Here is a 19,715-nt window from a genome sequence, read left to right on the forward strand (position 1 = left end):
TTTTATATTAGATTGTCCCTACAGGAATATACATTTATATAAGCTGCTGAAAGTTAAAGCAAAAAGTGGTGACATCGCTAGTGGTTTTAAAACTCTGCTTTTGTTTTATTATAACATTTTTTTAATTTGCTTGGTATCTTTTTTTGAAGAGCATACCTAGGTACACTCAAGAGCATGCATGATTTATCTAGATCATGAAATTTAAAAAAAAAATCAGTTTTGTCTATTATCAAATTTACAACATTCTCTTGGTATTTTTTGTTGAAAAGCATACCTAGGTAGGCTATAGAGCACGCATGTCTTGAGCTTGACAGATGTTTGCAACAATGTTTGTAACAATGTTATATATTGTTGGACTATATGGTAGCATTGTAAAAAAAACTGTGCTCAGCCCAAACGTGCAGCAAATGTGTGAATTGTGAAGTCTAAAGGGACAGTAAAAACACAATTAGACATTCATGGTTTAGACAGAACATACAATTGTAAACAACTTTCCGTTTACTAATATTATTTGATTTGATTCCTTCTCTTGTTATCCTTTGCTGAAAGGTTTATCAAGGTAAGCTCAGGAGCAGCAAAGAACCTAGGTTCTAGCTGCTGATTGGTGGCTGCATATATATATATATATATATATATATACAGATTGTCATTGGCTCACTCATGAGTTCAGTTAGAAAGCAGTAGTGCATTGCTGCTACTTCAACAAATGATACCAAGAGAATGAAACAAATTTGTTAATAGAAGTAAACTGGAAAGTTGTTTAAAATTGTATGTTCTACCTAAATGAAAGAAAGATTTTGCGTTTCATGTCCCTTTAAGTACCATAGATCTGCGGTTTAATTATATTTTCCATGTATTTCTTAAAAATCGGTCATGTTTCTAGCTTCTAAAAAGGAAAGGGTTAATACTGCAATCATGTCTAATGCAGGTAGTGCAGAGAGCGAGCTTTTACTAATTAGCTACAAACATGACCAGGCAAAGAGTGAACTAGTCTTAATACTATTTGCAGCGTTTGTGATTTGGGTCTACCCGGAGCTAATAGGAGTATAATACATAATTATAACATATGGTGAAATACAGGCCTGACAGTAAACAACCTAAGTAATAAGCACTGAGTCATACGCAGCCCAAGCTGAGAGTTCTAGGGCAAAGAATGAAATCTTTTTGTGCACTCATGAAACAGAATACTCCCATATTTTGTACTGCACGTTTCAAACATTGCACATTATTTTATTGCAAGAAACATTTGTTTTATAAAGTCTAAACAATATATTTATATATATATATAGCAAAATATGTTCTAAGTATTTATAAATATATATATATATATATATATATATATATATATCTGTACCTATATATAATCATCTATATTTAGGTATACATATATATTGTACCAAAATACCATCAGATATATGTATATATGTATAAATATTTATTTATGAATAAATAGAACATATTCTTCTATGTGCAGAACATTTGAATGTGAAAATTAGCGAACTTGAGAATATATGATCGGGTTTGCGTGTGAGTAGGGTTTTTTCTTTTCTCCATTGACTTCTACGGGGGAATACATGATATTATAAATTCCGCTTTTTACGCACGTCAGGTTAGCGCACGAAAATGGTTTACTTTCATTAATAAGAGGGCAAACTGACTCAAGCAAAAATATTACTCCTAGCGCAGTTAACGCTTGAGCAGGATTGTTAAATAGCGCTCCACTTGTAATCTAACCGTATGGTCTAGATTACAATTTAGTAATATCAGTGCACACTAATGTGTGCTGGTATTACAAGTTAGGTGCAATGTGAATGCGACCTCGCGTTCGCATTGCACAGAAGTTCTTGGATACAATTCAAAGGGGTATATAGATGCAGTAATCAGCATTGCACCTCATGTGAATTCCTGGAAGTGGGAGATAAATTCAGGAGTGCTGTGACAGGAGAAATTTTTAAACATAAGCTTGCTTTAATTGTAGATCTACCCATGCAGTTTATCTCCTAACATGCAACCTTTGTGAGGAACAATACCTGGGTCTCACTACTAGGGAGGTGAGATCCAGAATTAGGGAACACCTGTATAACATTAAACAGGGGGCACGCACTGTCAACTCCCCTTGTACACCACATTTCAAGACTAAACATAATAAAAAATGTCAGATCATTGACTTGGTCTATAATAGAGGTGGTGAGGATACCAGGGTACTCAATGGCCTCAATTCTGAGTATGATCTGATTAATTTCTGGGAATAGGTTTATGATTATAGTAGACGTAGATTGACGGATTAAGATCCCTACCTGCCTGCGTGGTACTCTATTTCCACTCGCTTCCCATTTATATTTTGCACCTATATGGGTCTTAATAATATAAATATATATATATATATATAGACCGTAAATTAATAGTGATTGGTATAAGCATGTATACTGTATATATACTATTGTATTACAAGGATATTGGAGTAAGTAGAAGATCTTTGTCATGAATATATGGTTTACATTTTCAATTTATATAACATTTTATGCAGTAAACCAATCAACGGGTTCTTTTAACCTACAGGTGTGTTGGTGAGGTCACGGTCACGTTATTTGTTTTTAGCCAGTCATTTGGCATTTTAAGGTATATAAGGTATAAGCAACAGGTGATACTCATGCTGACTACGGCTCATTGTCGAAACGTGTCAGCAGGTAACCGAGCACCCCACCAACACTCCGTATTTTGTGATGTGAACCCATCCATGTTTATTTTGTGAATAAACTGAGTTTTAAGTTCACCGGTGCTCCTGTCTTTTGATGTTTATCTCACCAATTATATTACACATACAGAGAGCAGTTTTATATCAGTTAGACTGAAACAAACACTAGGGATTGGCTGATGTATTTTTTCAATTGTGATTTTTTTATATTGAGTCTCCACACTAACCACTCTGCCTTGTGACTTTGCCCTCAGCATTTGTCTTGATTTGGGAAAACCTATGCCTAGAATATGCACTTTAATCTCTGCAAACAAAGTAACAGTCTGCTTATCAGTTAAAAGATTAAGTTAATACATTGTGGTTGAACTCTGGTCTAGAACTGTTAAAGAAATTCAGTCAGCTGATAGTGTGACATCAACGGATGAAACGCGTTGTTTACCGCTCCTGTTTTACTTCACTAACTGTTGTACTTTTAGTGCACTTCAATAAAATGAAGTCTTATTATGTAGCTAAATAAAGAGCTCTATTTTCTGTTATTGTATTGAGCACTAAATCCAAAAATGATATTAATAAATGAGAGCAGAACAAATAAGGTCTATGAAAATACCTGTTCTCTATAATTGTACCCATGAGTAAAAGCAAGTTTACCTTTAAAATGCAGTTTACTGAAAAAAAGTTTCCACTTTAATGTGTTTCCAGTAACTTGTTATACCAGTGGCAAAACATAAAATGTATGAGAAATTTCTAATTTAGGCTTATTTTTGTATAAAAATAGCTGTTTTTGTTCTTTGACAGCACAACCCCCATCCCAAAAAAATGCACTGATCTTGCAGGAATTCAGATCTTCTTATTTTATCACTTTCTATACATACCCATATGCTTCCTTATCTTATTTTTGTCTGTATACCAAAACCCAATACTTAGAGAGAACAATTGAAAATCAACATTTTATTATTTATCTCTCCTACCCCCACTGGAGTGTAATTTATTTCTATAACCAATACCCAAGAATTTAAATGTTCAGTATAGGTAGGATTCTACCGGCAAAACCAACAGTTTTAAATGCCAAAATAAAGGAAAAGGAGCTATTTGTTAATAATGTAATACACCCCAGCAGTTAAAATGGATAGTTAGGAACACGTTAAAGGGGAGAAAATTTGACAGTAAATGTTCTCTTTTAAAGGGACAGTAAACCCAAAATGTCTCTTTTATTATTCATATAGACTAGAGCAGTGTTTCTCAATCGCGGTCCTTAAAGGGACACTCAAGTCAAAATTAAACTTTCATGATTCCGATAGAGCAGCAATTTTAAATAACTTCCAATGTACTTCCATTAACAAAATGTTCACAATCTCTTTATATTTACACTTTTTGAGTCACCAGCTCCTACTGAGCATGTGCAAGAATTTACAGAATGTACGTATATGCATTTGTGATTGGCTGATTACTGTCACATGGTACAGGGGGAGTGGAAATAGACAGAACTTTGAAATTTGTTGGAAAAAAATCTACTACTCATTTGAAGTTCAGACTATGGGGTCGATTTATCAAGCTGCGGCGGGCGGACAGGGGCGCACATATGCGCCCCTGTCTGCCTCAGCTTGCCCCTGGCGGGCTGAATTCTGCTGCCGGAATTCAGCATTGCACACGAGCGCTACTTTGTGCACATATGCAATCCGACACCCTGCCCGGACGAGACCGGGGAGGTTGAAATTCGCCACCTAAGAGGTGGCGAAAGGTTAGGAAGTAGCGGTGTAATGATTAAATACGGACTGAGAACTTGCAGTCGTAGGGGGGTGAAGCCTGCCGAAGGCTTTGATAAATTGTACCCCTAAGTGCTATTGCATTGTTTTGTTATCATGCATTTGCTGATTATGTAAATCTACTGTATTGACTGGTCCTTTAAGAACCCCCAACAGGCCAGGTTTTCATTATAGCTGAACTGCAGCAGAGGTGAAACAATCACCTGATCAGTAACACCATAGTTACTAACCTGCTCTCACCCGTCAGCTGATTATTTCACCTGTGCTCTAGTCCAGCTCTATTGAAACTCTGGCCTGATAGGGGTAATTGAGGACACTGTGAGAAACACTGGACTAGAGCATATGATTTTAAAGAACTTCTATTATCTAATTTTCTTTGTTCTCTTTGTAACCTTTGTTAAAAAGCATACCTAGGTAGTCTCAAGACCTGGGAGTTTGCTGCTGATTGTTTTCTGCACATGTGTCTTGTCATTGGCTTACTGATGTGTTCAGCTAGCTCCCAGTAGTGCAAAATGATAACAGAAATAAACTGGAAAGTTGTTTATGCTCTATCTGAATCATGAAAGAAACATTTTGGGTTTCATGTCCATTTAAAGGAAAAACATAAATTATGCTTACCTGATATTTTCATTTCCTTCAGTATGAGGAGAGTCCACAGCATTATTCCTTACTGTTGGGAAATACTGAACCTGGCCACTAGGAGGAGGCAAAGACACCCCAGCCAAAGGCTTAAATACTCCCCCTACTTCCCTCATATCCCAGTCATTCTGCCAAGGGAACAGTAGGAGAAATATCAGGGTATAAATGGTGTCGGAAGAGAAAAACAAATTTTGGTCCGCCCATCGGAGTATACGGGCAGGGGCCGTGGACTCTCCTTATACAGAAGCAAATGAAGTGATCAGGTAAGCATAATTTATGTTTTCCTTCTTAATATGAGGAGACTATAGCCTGTAGAACCTTTCTCCCAAAAGCTGCTTCAGCCGAAGCAAAAACGTCAAATTTGTAAAATTTTGAAAAGTATGAAAGGAGGACCAGGTAGCCGCGTAACAAATCTGTTCCATAGAGGCCTAGTTCTTAAAGACCCAAGAGGAATCCACCGCTCTAGTGAAATGAGCCATAATCCTCTAAGGAGGCCTAAGTCCCGCTGACTTGTAAGCTAAGTGTATAACACTCCTCAACCAAAAACGCTTCCCAGAGTAGATAACAAACAAGCAAGAAGTTTGCCTAAAATCCTTAGTAGCTTGAAGATAAAACTTTAAAGCTCGAACCACAGCCAGATTATGAAGTAAACATTCCTTCGAAGAAGAAGGATTAGAACATAAAGAAGGAACCACAATCTCCTGATTGATGTTACGATCAGACACCACCTTAGGTAGAAAACCCAAGCGGGTTCGTAGGACAGCCTTATCAGTGTGGGACACCAGATAAGGAGGCTCACATTTTTTAGGCAGCCATTTCAGAAACTCTGTGTGCCGACGCAATATCCAATAGAAAAAGAACCTTCCAGGACAACAATTTATTGTCAACCGAATGCATAGGCTCACACGGAGCTTGTTGTAAAAACTCAAGAACAAGATTCAAACTCCAAGGAGGAGCGTTAGATCTAAACACAGGTCTGATCCTAATCAGAGCCTTAAAGAAAGATTGCACGTTAGATAACTCTGCAAGCCTCTTGTGCAGCAACACAGAAAGGGCCGAAATCAGTCCTCTCAGGGAACTGGCAGAAAGGCCCTCCTCCAGACCCTCCTGGAGAAAGGAAAGAATCATGGCAGCCTTAACCTTATGCCAGACTAAACCACGCTCTTCACACCAGAATAAGTAAGCTCTCCGCACCTTATGATAGATGCGACGAGTAATAGGCTAACGAGCCTGAATGAGAGTGTCAATAACCTTCTCAGAGAAACCTCTTTTGGCTAAGACTAAGCCTTAAATCACCACGCAGTCAGCCTCAGATAATCTAGATTTTGATGAACAAATGGAACCTGTTCCAGCAGATCCCTGCAACAAGGTAACTTCCACAGATGAGATGAGGACATCTCCACCAGGTCCGCGAACCACATCCTTCGCGGCCACGATGGAGCAATCAGTATCACTAATGCCTGCTCTTGCTTGATGCGGGCCACTACTTGAGGAAGAAATGATAACGGTGGAAAAATGTAAATTAGATGCATTAGCAGTGCCTTGGATGTTCAATCTATTAGCTCCGCCTGCACCGCGACCCATATCTGGGTAGCTTGGAATTGAGCCAGGACACCATGAGATCTATCTCCGGCGTCCCCCATTTGTTGCAAATCTCCGCAAACACCTTGGGATGGAGAGACAATTCCCCCGGATGAAAGGATTGTCTGCTGAGGAAATATGCTTCCCAGTTGTCAACACCCAGAATGTGGATCGCTGACTGTGAGCAGTTGTGGGCCTCCGCTCACTCCAGAATCCAAGCTACTTCCCATTGCTAGGGAGCTCCTTGTTCCCCCCTGATGGTTGATGTAAGCCACAGAGGTTATGTTGTCTGATTGGAATCTGATAAACTGGGACAAACCCAGAAGAGACCAAGCCTTCAGAGCATTAAAACTTGCTCAAAGTTCCAAAATGTTGATCGGAAGGAGGGATTCCTCTTGAGTCCGACCAGTTGTCCAGAGAAATCTGTTGAGACAGATCCGAATGATCGCCGTTCCACTGTTATAGCATGCACAGCTGAAGTGGTTTGAGATGGAATCTGGCAAAAGGAATGATGTCCATGTGGACACCATGAGACCAATCACCTCCATACACGGAGCCACAGAGGGCATTAAGAAGTCAGCTTGTTATGTCTCTGGTCTGTAAGGAATATCCTCATGGATATGGAGTCTATTACAGTACCCAGGAATTCCACCCTGGTACTGGGAATAAGAGAACTCTTTTCTAAGTTATTCTTCCACCCATGAGATCGAAGAATAAACAGAAGAGATTTCGAATGGTCCTCTGCCAGATGACAGGATGGTGTTTGAACCAGAATATCAACTAAGTATGGAGCTACTGCTTTACCTCTGGTTCTGGCCACTGCAAGCAGAGCCCCTAGAACCTTCGTAAAAACTCTTGGAGCAGTAGCTAGACCAAACGGAAGTGCAATAAACTGGAGGTGCTGGTCCAGGAAAGCAAACCTTAGGAACCTGAAGTGTTCCTTGTGTATTGGAACGTGAAGGTAAGCATCCTTCAGATCTATAGTGGTAATAAACTGTCCTTCCTGAACTGGGGGAAGGATGGACCTTATCGTCTTCATCTTGAACGAGGGGACAGATAGGAATTTGTTTAAGCACTTTAGGTTCAGAATCGGGCGGAAACTTCCCTCCTTCTTTGTGACCACAAAAAGGTTTGAATAGTACCAAGACCTCTTTCTGCGAGAGGTACCAGGACAATAACTCCTAGGAAGGAGAGATCCCTCATGCACCCAAGAAAGGCTTCTCTCTTTTCTGGCCTTGAAGACAAGTTTGATAGGAGGAATCTGCCCCTGGGTGGATGAGACTTGAAACCTATCTTGTATCCCTGAGCGATGACCTCCAGGACCCACGGGGCTTGCACGTCCCCAAACCAAGCATCTGAAAAAAGCGACAGTCTGCCCCCTACAATATCCAGAGTCAGATCGGCGGCCGCCCCTTCATGCCGACTTTGTCTCGGTCGGGCTACTTGCTCTGCTTGGATTCATTCCAGGACTGAGCCGGCTTCCAAGTCCCCTTGGTTTGCTCAGGCTTTGCGGAGGGCTGCTGACATTGAGATTTATCCGAACGAAAGGAACGAAAATTAGGACCTTGTTTTCTTATCCTGCGTTAAAAAGGCACCTTTGCCTCCAGTAACCGTGGAGATAATTGAGTTCAACCCTGGACCAAATAGAATATTTCCCTTAAATGGGAGAGAAAGAAGTCTTGACTTAGAAGTCATGGCCGGGGGCTTGAACAGAAAAATCTGAAGCCTTAGTATTCAGGCGAATAATCTGTATATTTTCATCATAAATAAAAGAATTAGCCACCCTTAATGCCTTAATTCTTTCCTGGATCACGTCGAGGGGATCCTCCACCTTGATCAACTCAGGTAAGGAGTCGCACCAGTAGGTAGCCGCTCTAGAAACTGCAGCAGCAGCCGCTGCCAGTTGAAACAAACATCCCGTATGTTGAAACATCTTTCTTAACAGAGTTTCTATCTTCTTATCCATGGGCTCTTTAAACGACGAACTATCATCCAGCGGGATAGTAGTGTGTTTAGCAAGCATGGAGATAGCACCAGCCACCTTGGGTATGGAACCCCACAACTCCAATTGAGAGTCTGGGACCGGGAACAGTTTCTTAAAGGAAAAAGAAGGGGAAAATGAAGAACCAATTCTTTCCCAAACATTCTTAATAATGTTCACCATCTTTACGGGAACCGGGAAAGTTTGTGGTACAACCCTGTCCTCGTAGACCTTATCTAATTTAGGAAACAAAGGTTCCTTAGGCAATTTGGGCTCTGGAACCTCTAACGTAGCCAAAACTTCATTCAGCAGAAAAAGTAAATGCTCAATCCTAAATCTAAAGTCTGGTTCCTCCGCAGCTGGAGGCTTAAAGGCAGCAGATTCCGACCCAGAGAGAGCACCCTCTGAAGTATCAGAGGCACCTTCATCATCTGATAATCTTGTATCAGATATTTTCAATAAGCTAGTAGATGACCCCTGGGAAGGATATCAATATTTGACCTTTCGCTTGCGCTTAGCAGGGCGAGGTAAAGCACTAAAGGCCGCAGACACTGCCATTTGTAACTGCTCAGTAATGTCTGGCGCTAAAAGGCCCCCTCCAGATGGAGGATTAGGAGTGCTATGGAAAGCTGCATGTGTATTAGGAGATGACTGTAGGGTGCGCACCTCACGGGACAGAGACTCCTCAGAGGCGGACAGCTCAGTGGTATCAAACATATTAACCTTCTTTGACATGATTACTTAATCAAAGCATGTGGAACATGTTGAGCGGGCTGGTATACCGCAACCTCCTCACAATAAAGACAGGTATTAGACTTAGGTAAAGAGGGAGTACCCTCTAACGCATTAGAATCCTCCATAGCTCGCGCTTGCAAAGCAGACTATAGGTTAATAAGAAAAAACGGCACCTTTTTACCCCCAATTGCTGGGGCACTCACCACCTCCTATGACCCAGGCCAAACAGAGAAACTGCTTCTTCTCCGGTAAACCGCATGGTCAAGAAAGAGTTAATAAGTGTGACTACACCCAGTCACGTGGTGCGTAATGCAGGACTGCCCCTGCTATAATAGTAAAAAAAGCCTCCAGAGATATTAACCATTGATTTCATACAGATAAAAGGAGCCACACTGTGACTCTGTCTTCTTGCGTTATCATATGTGTAAAAAAAATCTAATTAAACGATCTTACCGGAATCTATGCCGTGAAACAGAAACACAGCCTCTCAAGTTTGTAGCATCGCTCCTGACATGGACTTGAGTGATGGAAGCAGGCAGTAAAACTCGTTAACACTGATTGCTTAGGAGCTGTTAATACGAGTCTGGATGTGTTTGCAGGAAGACTCTCCCTGCATCTCCAGACTCTAACATTCATCAATGCTCTCACCGAGAGGCTGACAAGACTACATAAAACTTCAGTCCCATTTCAAAGGGTAGATACCCTTCATAAGGAACAACTCCAAATCTTCTGACACTTCTCTGCCAACCTCCTGTGACGAAAGGCAAAGAATGACTGAGGGATGAGAGGAGTGGGAGGAGTATTTAAGCCTTTGGAAATCTAAGAATAAGCAACTAGCGCCTGGATAAGTGTACCTGCTACACTATAAATAGACCCCCTAATCAGGTCCTGAAGAAAAGTGCAATACAAGGATATATATAGGAGCGCCAAAGGCTAAGGTATACAACAGGTTAATACTTGGACAACACCACTAAAAAATCTATATGCAAGTGAAGACAACTGGATGGAATCTATTAATTACAATTTAATCCACCAACAAAGTTCATATAAATGATAATTTAATTCACATTTAACAAGCCATTAAAAAACATTAAAACAGTATAAAAAAGTATAAAAAACAGTTTATATAACAAGATTTTAAGACCTATCTGACTAGGTTAGGAATGTAAAGTCGAACTTATGTAAAACCAGATCTATCTATGAGAAGATCAAAATGAGGTTCAGATAATTATTTCATTATCTCAGAGAATGGTCACGACACTAATATAAATCGGGCGGACCAAAATTTGTTTTTCTCTTCCGACACCATTTATATGGGCGGACCAAAATTTGTTTTTCTCTTCCGACACCATTTATACCCTGATATTTCTCCTACTGTTCCCTTGGCAGAATGACTGGGATATGAGGGAAGTAGGGGGAGTATTTAAAGGATTACTTTCCTTTTTTTTTTTAAGTCTAAAACGGAACATAGATTTTGCATATAAAATATTATATAAATGTAAAGTACCTTCTTATTGTTTGTAACGAAGCTCCCTTTTGCCGTAAAAGTATATTTTATGGCCATGACATCACGTCATCCAGCCCACAAATGTGGGCCGTCTAAGGGCTAACAAACTCGCCAATCATATCTCTTGATTTTGCATATAACTTACATATATTATTGGCATTCAACGCATGCGCAATAACATTTCCTTTCTCTCGCATGCGCGCATTGGGGCACTCAAGCCAAGATGATAGCTGACAGGACGATGACATTGACTGCGCAGCGAAGTCTATGATGTTGCGCTAACTTGCACATGCGCAATGCGTCTCGGAGTCGCCATGTTCCAACTGCAGTTGGCAGCCCGGATTGGGAATCCGTAACGGCAGACAACTAAGTGGGTTTGGAAAAATGAATTATTTCAAAATGATATATTGTTTAAACAGTGCATATTTAATATTGCATCCCCATTACAAAAATGTTTATTTACATGTATACTTGTGTGACATACCCATTACAAATCTGATTACAGTGTCCCTTTAAGCCTTTGGCTGTGGTGTCTTTGCCGCCTCCTGGTGGCCAGGTTCACTATTTCCCAACAGTAAGGAATGATGCTGTGGACTCTCCTCATATTAAGAAGGAATTAGAGAGGTATAAGATACACACTTTTAAAGGCATTCTAAACATACCATTTAACAAATTACAATGAAATATACATCAGTGCACAACACTGGATAATTATGTTACTATAAAGCAAGTTAAAGTGACATTAAACTCAAAACATATTTTCCCTTAATTAGTTAATGAAAATTAAGCAACATTGCAATATACATTTATTATTTATTACATGCTCTAATTTGTAGCACTAATTTAGCACTAGTGAACTTGCAACTCTATGGGGTCTATTTATCAAGCTCTGTCTAAAGACCGCTGCTCCATAACCTGTCTGTCTGCTCTGAGGCGGCGGAGAGACATTGCGGAAAATCAACCCGATCCAATGCGATCGGGTTGATTGACACCCCCTGCTAGCAGCCGATTGGCCGCGAATCTGCAGGGGGCTTGGTGCAATGATAAATGCAGAGAGCGTATGCTGTCGACGTTTATCGATGTGCAGCGGACATGATCCGCAATATCAGATCATGTCTGCTCGCACGTTCTTAAATAGGCCCCTATGTGTTTAATCCTTAAATGGGTTAAAGACAAAGCTAGATTACTGCTTAGGAGCTGCAGAGAACTGATGGTCTTTAGCAGAAACAGTCGGTGATCCAATAAAAGCATTTTTTATGGCACCGTTTCTTGCATATAACTGTGTTTATTCACTGAAAAGGGGTTATTTGCATTGTTTATGTCAGCAATGCTCTACTGTGAGCTAGCTGAACACATCTGATGAGCCAATGACAAGAGAAATATGTATGTAGCCGCCAATTCCCAGCTAGCTCCCAGTAGGGCATTGCTGCTTTTAAACTGACTTGTTGGGGCTAAACACACAGTTTTTTTTATTTATTAATAAGTCTTATTAAAGTGTCTTACAATAGAACAAAGAGAAGTAAGGACACAATTAGAAAGTCTTGCACAATCTCTGTTTGAAAGATTCCAGTATAAATCAAGAATATATTTAACAATATGTAAAAGTGAGGTGGTTATATATTGAGGTAATAAGGCATAGGTTGTCTAATGCAGGAAACATTGATAGATATACTATTCCCTAAACCAACAGCAAACACAAGAACATACACCTGAGATAGGGCTGTTTGCTGTGCAAGCAGCAGGAAGGTACCTTGTTAATATTTACTAACAAACAGAACAAAAAAGGCTTCATAATTTATATTGGAGGTGGGCAGCAGCAGGTAAAGGCAATGAATACATCTCCATCTATTGCAACTGAGACCCTAATAGTTTGTTTAACTGACACAACTTTAAGCTAAGAAAAAAAAATCAGGAATGTAAAGCTTAGGAGTCGGCCCATTTTAGGTTCAGCACCTTGGATAGCGCTTGCTTATTGGTGGCTACATTTAGCCACCAATAGACAAGCATAACCCAGATTCTGAACCAAAAATGGGTGGGCTCCTAAGCTTTACATTCCTGCCTTTTAAAATAAAGATAGCAAGGGAACAAAGAAAAATTGATAATAAGAGTAAATTAGAAAGTTGCTTAAAATTGCATGCTCTGTCTGAATCATTAAATAAAAAATTGGGTTTAGTATCCCTTTAAGAGGATTTGAGCCCTGTAATAGTGCCGGTTTCTATGAAAGCAGCAAGATGCACTTTTACTACATTCGGTCGTCAAGAGCTGCGCTATTTAACTCCTGAAATTGACAGCCAATGCACAAGGTACCTCAGCTGTCATTATGGAGTTAAATGCATAGTTATATGCAGACAGCAATGCAATTATAAAATGTTTTAACACATTAGAGCATTTAAAAAAATAAAAAAAAATTATGTCCCTTTAATAATATTTTATTTTTTAAAAATCACTAACCTGAAAAACCCATATCCAGAAGCACCGCTTTTTTTCTGTCCTTCACGCTGCTGATTTGAGGAAAGTAAATATCCAGGACGAAAAAGAAGACGCAGGCGAAGAAGGCGATAATCCCAATGGAGATGGCATAGTTGCAGGCGCTCTCGTTTTTGTTAAAGACACAATGTAGCTCTGGACTGTCGATGTTGATATAACCCTCATTCACAATGGAACCAAAGACCACGATCGAGAAGACCTAGAGAGGCAAGAACATAAGGAAATATGTTAATTGTATAGTGTAAATGTTAAAAGAGAAAGGTAGTCAAAATAAATATCTGAAAGAGAAAAAAAATTAAAGGGACATAATACTCATATGCTAAATCACTTGAAACTGATGCAGTATAACTGTAAAAAGCTGACAGGAAAATATCACCTGAGCATCTCTGTGTAAAAAAGGAAGATATTTTACCTCACAATCTCCTCAGCTCAGCAGAGTAAGTTCTGTGTAAAAAGTTATACTCAGCTGCTGCCCAGCTGCAGGTAAAAAATAAATAAAAAAAATTGAAGAAATGAACAGCAGCCAATCAGCATCAGCAGTGCTGAGGTCATGAACTCTTTTACTGTGATCTCATGAGATTTCACTTAACTCTCATTATTATCATTTATTTGTATAGCGCCGCCAAATTCCGTAGCGCTGGGTGAGATTTCATTGTAAACTTCCTTACACTGAATAGGGAAATAAATGAGTGTGCATGAAAGCTCGCTCCTTCCGCTGTCCCGTGACAGACATACTGATTTGTTGCTTACAAGTCCTTTACAATGGGATGTGGCTACTGAGGAACTTTTGAGGTAATGTTCAGGTGATATTTTCTAGTCAGCTTTTTACAGCTATGCTGCATCACTTTCAAGTGTTTAAACATTTGGGTATTATGGCCCTTTAAATGTGATAAAAGGTTACATAAAAGGTGTGTAAAAGAGATACTGTTTACATTTAACTTAAATCTAATACAGAAGTATCAGTTGTGCACTTCCTAATAGTGCTCATTGGCTGATAAGCACATCCTACTAATAATGCTCACCGGCTGATGGGTGCATCCTACTAATACTCATTGCTTGGTAGGTACATACTGCTAATGCACATTGGCTGGTAGGTACATCCTGCTAATGCACATTCCCTGGTAGGTACATCCTGCTAATGCTTATTGCCTGGTAGGTACATCCTGCTAATGCTCATTGCCTGGTACGTACATCCTGCTAATGCTCATTGCCTGATAGGTACATCCTCCTAATGCTCATTGCCTGATAGGTACATCCTCCTAATGCTCATTGCCTGGTAGGTACATACTGCTAATGCACATTCCCTGGTAGGTACATACTGCTAATGCTCATTGGCTGATAGGTACATCCTGCCAATGCTTATTGCCAGGTAGGTACTTCCTGCTAATGCTCATTGCCTGGTAGGTACATCCTGCTAATGCTCATTCCCTGGTAGGTACAGCCTGCTAATGCTTATTGCCGGGTAGGTACATCCTGCTAATGCTCATTGCCTGGTAGGTACATCCTGCTAATGCTCATTGCCTGGTAGGTACATCCTGCTAATGCTCATTGCCTGGTAGGTATATCCTGCTAATGCTCATTGCCTGGTAGGTACATACTGCTAATGCTCATTGCCTGGTAGGTACATACTGCTAATGCTCATTGCCTGGTAGGTACATTCTGCTAATGGTCATTGCCTGGTAGGTACATACTGCTAATGCACATTCCTTGGTAGGTACATCCTGCTAATGCTCATTGCCTGATAGGTACATCATGCTAATGCTTATTGCCGGATAGGTATATACTGCTAATGCTCATTGCTGGGTAGGTACATCCTGCTAATTCTCATTGCCTGATAGGTACATCCTGCTAATGCTCATTGGCTGATAGGCACATCATGCTAATGCTTATTGCCGTGTAGGTACATCCTGCTAATGCTCATTGCCTGATAGGTACATCCTGCTAATGCTCATTGCCTGATAGGTACATCCTGCTAATGCTCATTGGCTGATAGGCAAATCATGCTAATGCTTATTGCCGTGTAGGTACATCCTGCTAATGCTCATTGCCTGGTACGTACATCCTGCTAATGCTCATTGCCTGATAGGTACATCCTCCTAATGCTCATTGCCTGGTAGGTACATCCTGCTAATGCTCATTGCCTGATAGGTACATCCTGCTAATGCTCATTGCCTGATAGGTACATCCTGCTAATGCTCATTGCTGGGTAGGTACATCCTGCTAATGCTTATTGCCTGGTAGGTACATCCTGCTAATGCTCATTGCCTGGTAGGTACATCCTGCTAATGCTCATTGCCTGATAGGTACAGCCTGCTAATGCTTATTGCCTGATAGGTACATCCTGCTAATGCTCATTGCCTGGTAGGTACATCCTGCTAATGCTCATTGCTGGGTTGGTACATCCTGCTAATTCTCATTGCTGGGTAGGTACATACTGCTATTGCTCATTGCCTGATAGGTACATCCTGCTAATGCTCATTGCCTGGTAGGTACATCCTGCTAATGCTTATTGCCGAGTAGGTACATCCTGCTAATGCTTATTGCCGAGTAGGTACATCCTGCTAATGCTCATTGCCGGATAGGTACATCCTGCTAATGCTTATTGCCTGATAGGTACATCCTGCTAATGCTTATTGCCTGATAGGTACATACTGCTAATGCTCATTGCCTGATAGGTACATCCTGCTAATGCTCATTGCCTGATAGGTACATCCTGCTAATGCTCATTGCCTAATAGGTACATCCTGCTATTGCTCATTGCCTGATAGGTACATCCTGCTAATGTTTATTGACTGATAGGTACATCCTGCTAATGCTCAATGGCTGATAGGCACATCCTGCTAATGGTTATTGACTGGTAGGTACATCCTGCTAATGCTCATTGCCTGATAGGTACATCCTGCTAATGTTTATTAGCTGGTAGGTACATCCTGCTAATTCTGATTATTCATACAATATTTTAGCATTATTGCACTATGTTGTATCTTTTTTATCCACAGGATTAGCACTAAAAGCACCTTAGGGGCTATGCTGCATCACTTTCAAGTGTTTAAACATTTGGGTATTATGGCCCTTTAAATGTGATAAAAGGTTACATAAAAGGTGTGTAAAAGAGATACTGTTTACATTTAACTTAAATCTTATACAGAAGTATCAGTTGTGCACTTCCTAATAGTGCTCATTGGCTGATAAGCACATCCTACTAATAATGCTCACCGGCTGATGGGTGCATCCTACTAATACTCATTGCTTGGTAGGTACATACTGCTAATGCACATTGGCTGGTAGGTACATCCTGCTAATGCTTATTGCCTGGTAGGTACATCCTGCTAATGCTCATTGCCTGGTACGTACATCCTGCTAATGCTCATTGCCTGATAGGTACATCCTCCTAATGCTCATTGCCTGGTAGGTACATACTGCTAATGCACATTCCCTGGTAGGTACATACTGCTAATGCTCATTGGCTGATAGGTACATCCTGCCAATGCTTATTGCCAGGTAGGTACTTCCTGCTAATGCTCATTGCCTGGTAGGTACATCCTGCTAATGCTCATTCCCTGGTAGGTACAGCCTGCTAATGCTTATTGCCGGGTAGGTACATCCTGCTAATGCTCATTGCCTGGTAGGTACATCCTGCTAATGCTCATTGCCTGGTAGGTACATCCTGCTAATGCTCATTGCCTGGTAGGTATATTCTGCTAATGCTCATTGCCTGGTAGGTACATACTGCTAATGCTCATTGCCTGGTAGGTACATACTGCTAATGCTCATTGCCTGGTAGGTACATTCTGCTAATGCTCATTGCCTGGTAGGTACATACTGCTAATGCACATTCCTTGGTAGGTACATCCTGCTAATGCTCATTGCCTGATAGGTACATCATGCTAATGCTTATTGCCGGATAGGTATATACTGCTAATGCTCATTGCTGGGTAGGTACATCCTGCTAATTCTCATTGCCTGATAGGTACATCCTGCTAATGCTCATTGGCTGATAGGCACATCATGCTAATGCTTATTGCCGTGTAGGTACATCCTGCTAATGCTCATTGCCTGATAGGTACATCCTGCTAATGCTCATTGCCTGATAGGTACATCCTGCTAATGCTCATTGGCTGATAGGCAAATCATGCTAATGCTTATTGCCGTGTAGGTACATCATGCTAATGCTTATTGCCGTGTAGGTACATCCTGCTAATGCTCATTGCCTGGTACGTACATCCTGCTAATGCTCATTGCCTGATAGGTACATCCTCCTAATGCTCATTGCCTGGTAGGTACATCCTGCTAATGCTCATTGCCTGATAGGTACATCCTGCTAATGCTCATTGCCTGATAGGTACATCCTGCTAATGCTCATTGCTGGGTAGGTACATCCTGCTAATGCTTATTGCCTGGTAGGTACATCCTGCTAATGCTCATTGCCTGGTAGGTACATCCTGCTAATGCTCATTGCCTGATAGGTACAGCCTGCTAATGCTTATTGCCTGATAGGTACATCCTGCTAATGCTCATTGCCTGGTAGGTACATCCTGCTAATGCTCATTGCTGGGTTGGTACATCCTGCTAATTCTCATTGCTGGGTAGGTACATACTGCTATTGCTCATTGCCTGATAGGTACATCCTGCTAATGCTCATTGCCTGGTAGGTACATCCTGCTAATGCTCATTGCCTGATAGGTACATCCTGCTAATGCTTATTGCCGAGTAGGTACATCCTGCTAATGCTCATTGCCGGATAGGTACATCCTGCTAATGCTTATTGCCTGATAGGTACATCCTGCTAATGCTTATTGCCTGATAGGTACATACTGCTAATGCTCATTGCCTGATAGGTACATCCTGCTAATGCTCATTGCCTGATAGGTACATCCTGCTAATGCTCATTGCCTGATAGGTACATCCTGCTAATGCTCATTGCCTGATAGGTACATCCTGCTATTGCTCATTGCCTGATAGGTACATCCTGCTGATGTTTATTGACTGATAGGTACATCCTGCTAATGCTCAATGGCTGATAGGCACATCCTGCTAATGGTTATTGACTGGTAGGTACATCCTGCTAATGCTCATTGCCTGATAGGTACATCCTGCTAATGTTTATTAGCTGGTAGGTACATCCTGCTAATTCTGATTATTCATACAATATTTTAGCATTATTGCACTATGTTGTATCTTTTTTATCCACAGGATTAGCACTAAAAGCACCTTAGGGGCATAGGTTTTGGATACATCCGGATCTTTTCCACAATTGTATTTCTCAGCTATCAAAACCACACTTAGAGGATCCATCACTAAGAAGGAACATTACACTCTAAACTCATCATTTGGATTTCATTGACACATTGTACAACCTATTTCCACATATATTTTTTCCCTTTTCCATCATATTTTTTCACTTTTCCATCATTTTTTCATTTCTTAAATTTTTCTTTTCTCTTTTTTTTCATATTTTTATTTTTTCATCTTGCAATTTTTTCACTTTGTACATCTTTTTCAATTTTTAAGTCACTTTTGAAGCCATTTTCAAGCAAGTTTAGTAACTTGTTCGTGTTAGTGATAACAAAGTGAATTTCTAGTTTACACATTTTTGTATTTTTTGTACTTTATCAAATATAACTTTCTAATATATTATCTCATATTCCCACTAACTTTGGGAAGGAACTCACTATCCCTCAAGGATTCATTAATTTCAACTCCTACTAATAGGATCAGGGAGACAATCATAATTAGACTATTGGCTTTCCATTTGCACATACAGAACTATTGCATTGTCTGGACTGAAATATTTTGTTTTAAGATATTGTTATAAGGTATTTTAAGATATTTTAAGGAATTTAAAGATTTAAGATAATCCCTACTATAATACTGGTACCCATCAAGGTATATGTCACATGGATCCATGTTTTTAATTTTGAAACGAGTTGTTTCCAATGTGCTGTTAAATAAATGTAAACACTTTTCTATATAAGTATATATCCTTAGCGCTGTACCATAGGTGCTCCTTGGATATTGGTTATATTTGCTTTGCATATTTAGGGTCAGCTAGGTACCCTCACTCCAAGGAGCCATAAGGACTCTCATTGGGTGTAGCACTGTGAGACACATTTTTAACATCCTGCTAATGCTCATTGGCTGATAGGCACATCCTGCTTATGTTTATTGGCTGGTAGGTACATCCTGCTAATGCTCATTGGCTGATATGCACATTATGCTAATACTCATTGGATGATAGTCACATACTTCTGACACTCATTACCTGGTAGGTAATCTTACTAATGCTCATTGGCTGATAGGTACATCCTACTAATTCTCATTGGCTCG

The 19,715-nt window shown here is 40.2% G+C and overlaps 1 protein-coding gene across 4 annotated transcripts in view; it reads right to left on the minus strand.

Annotated features, from left to right (window-relative positions):
• SYNGR3 (synaptogyrin 3) overlaps positions 1–19,715 on the minus strand; it is a 398,922-nt gene that overhangs the window by 230,530 nt on the left and 148,677 nt on the right. For all 4 annotated transcript variants that reach the window (XM_053694489.1, XM_053694488.1, XM_053694491.1 and 1 more), the window contains exon 2: positions 13,353–13,587. In XM_053694489.1, the coding sequence (XP_053550464.1) occupies positions 13,353–13,587 (235 nt within the window). The remainder of the gene's footprint in view (positions 1–13,352; positions 13,588–19,715) is intronic.

Source organism: Bombina bombina, chromosome 11, assembly GCF_027579735.1.
Source record: "Bombina bombina isolate aBomBom1 chromosome 11, aBomBom1.pri, whole genome shotgun sequence".
In the NCBI taxonomy this organism is placed as follows: Eukaryota; Metazoa; Chordata; class Amphibia; order Anura; family Bombinatoridae; genus Bombina; species Bombina bombina.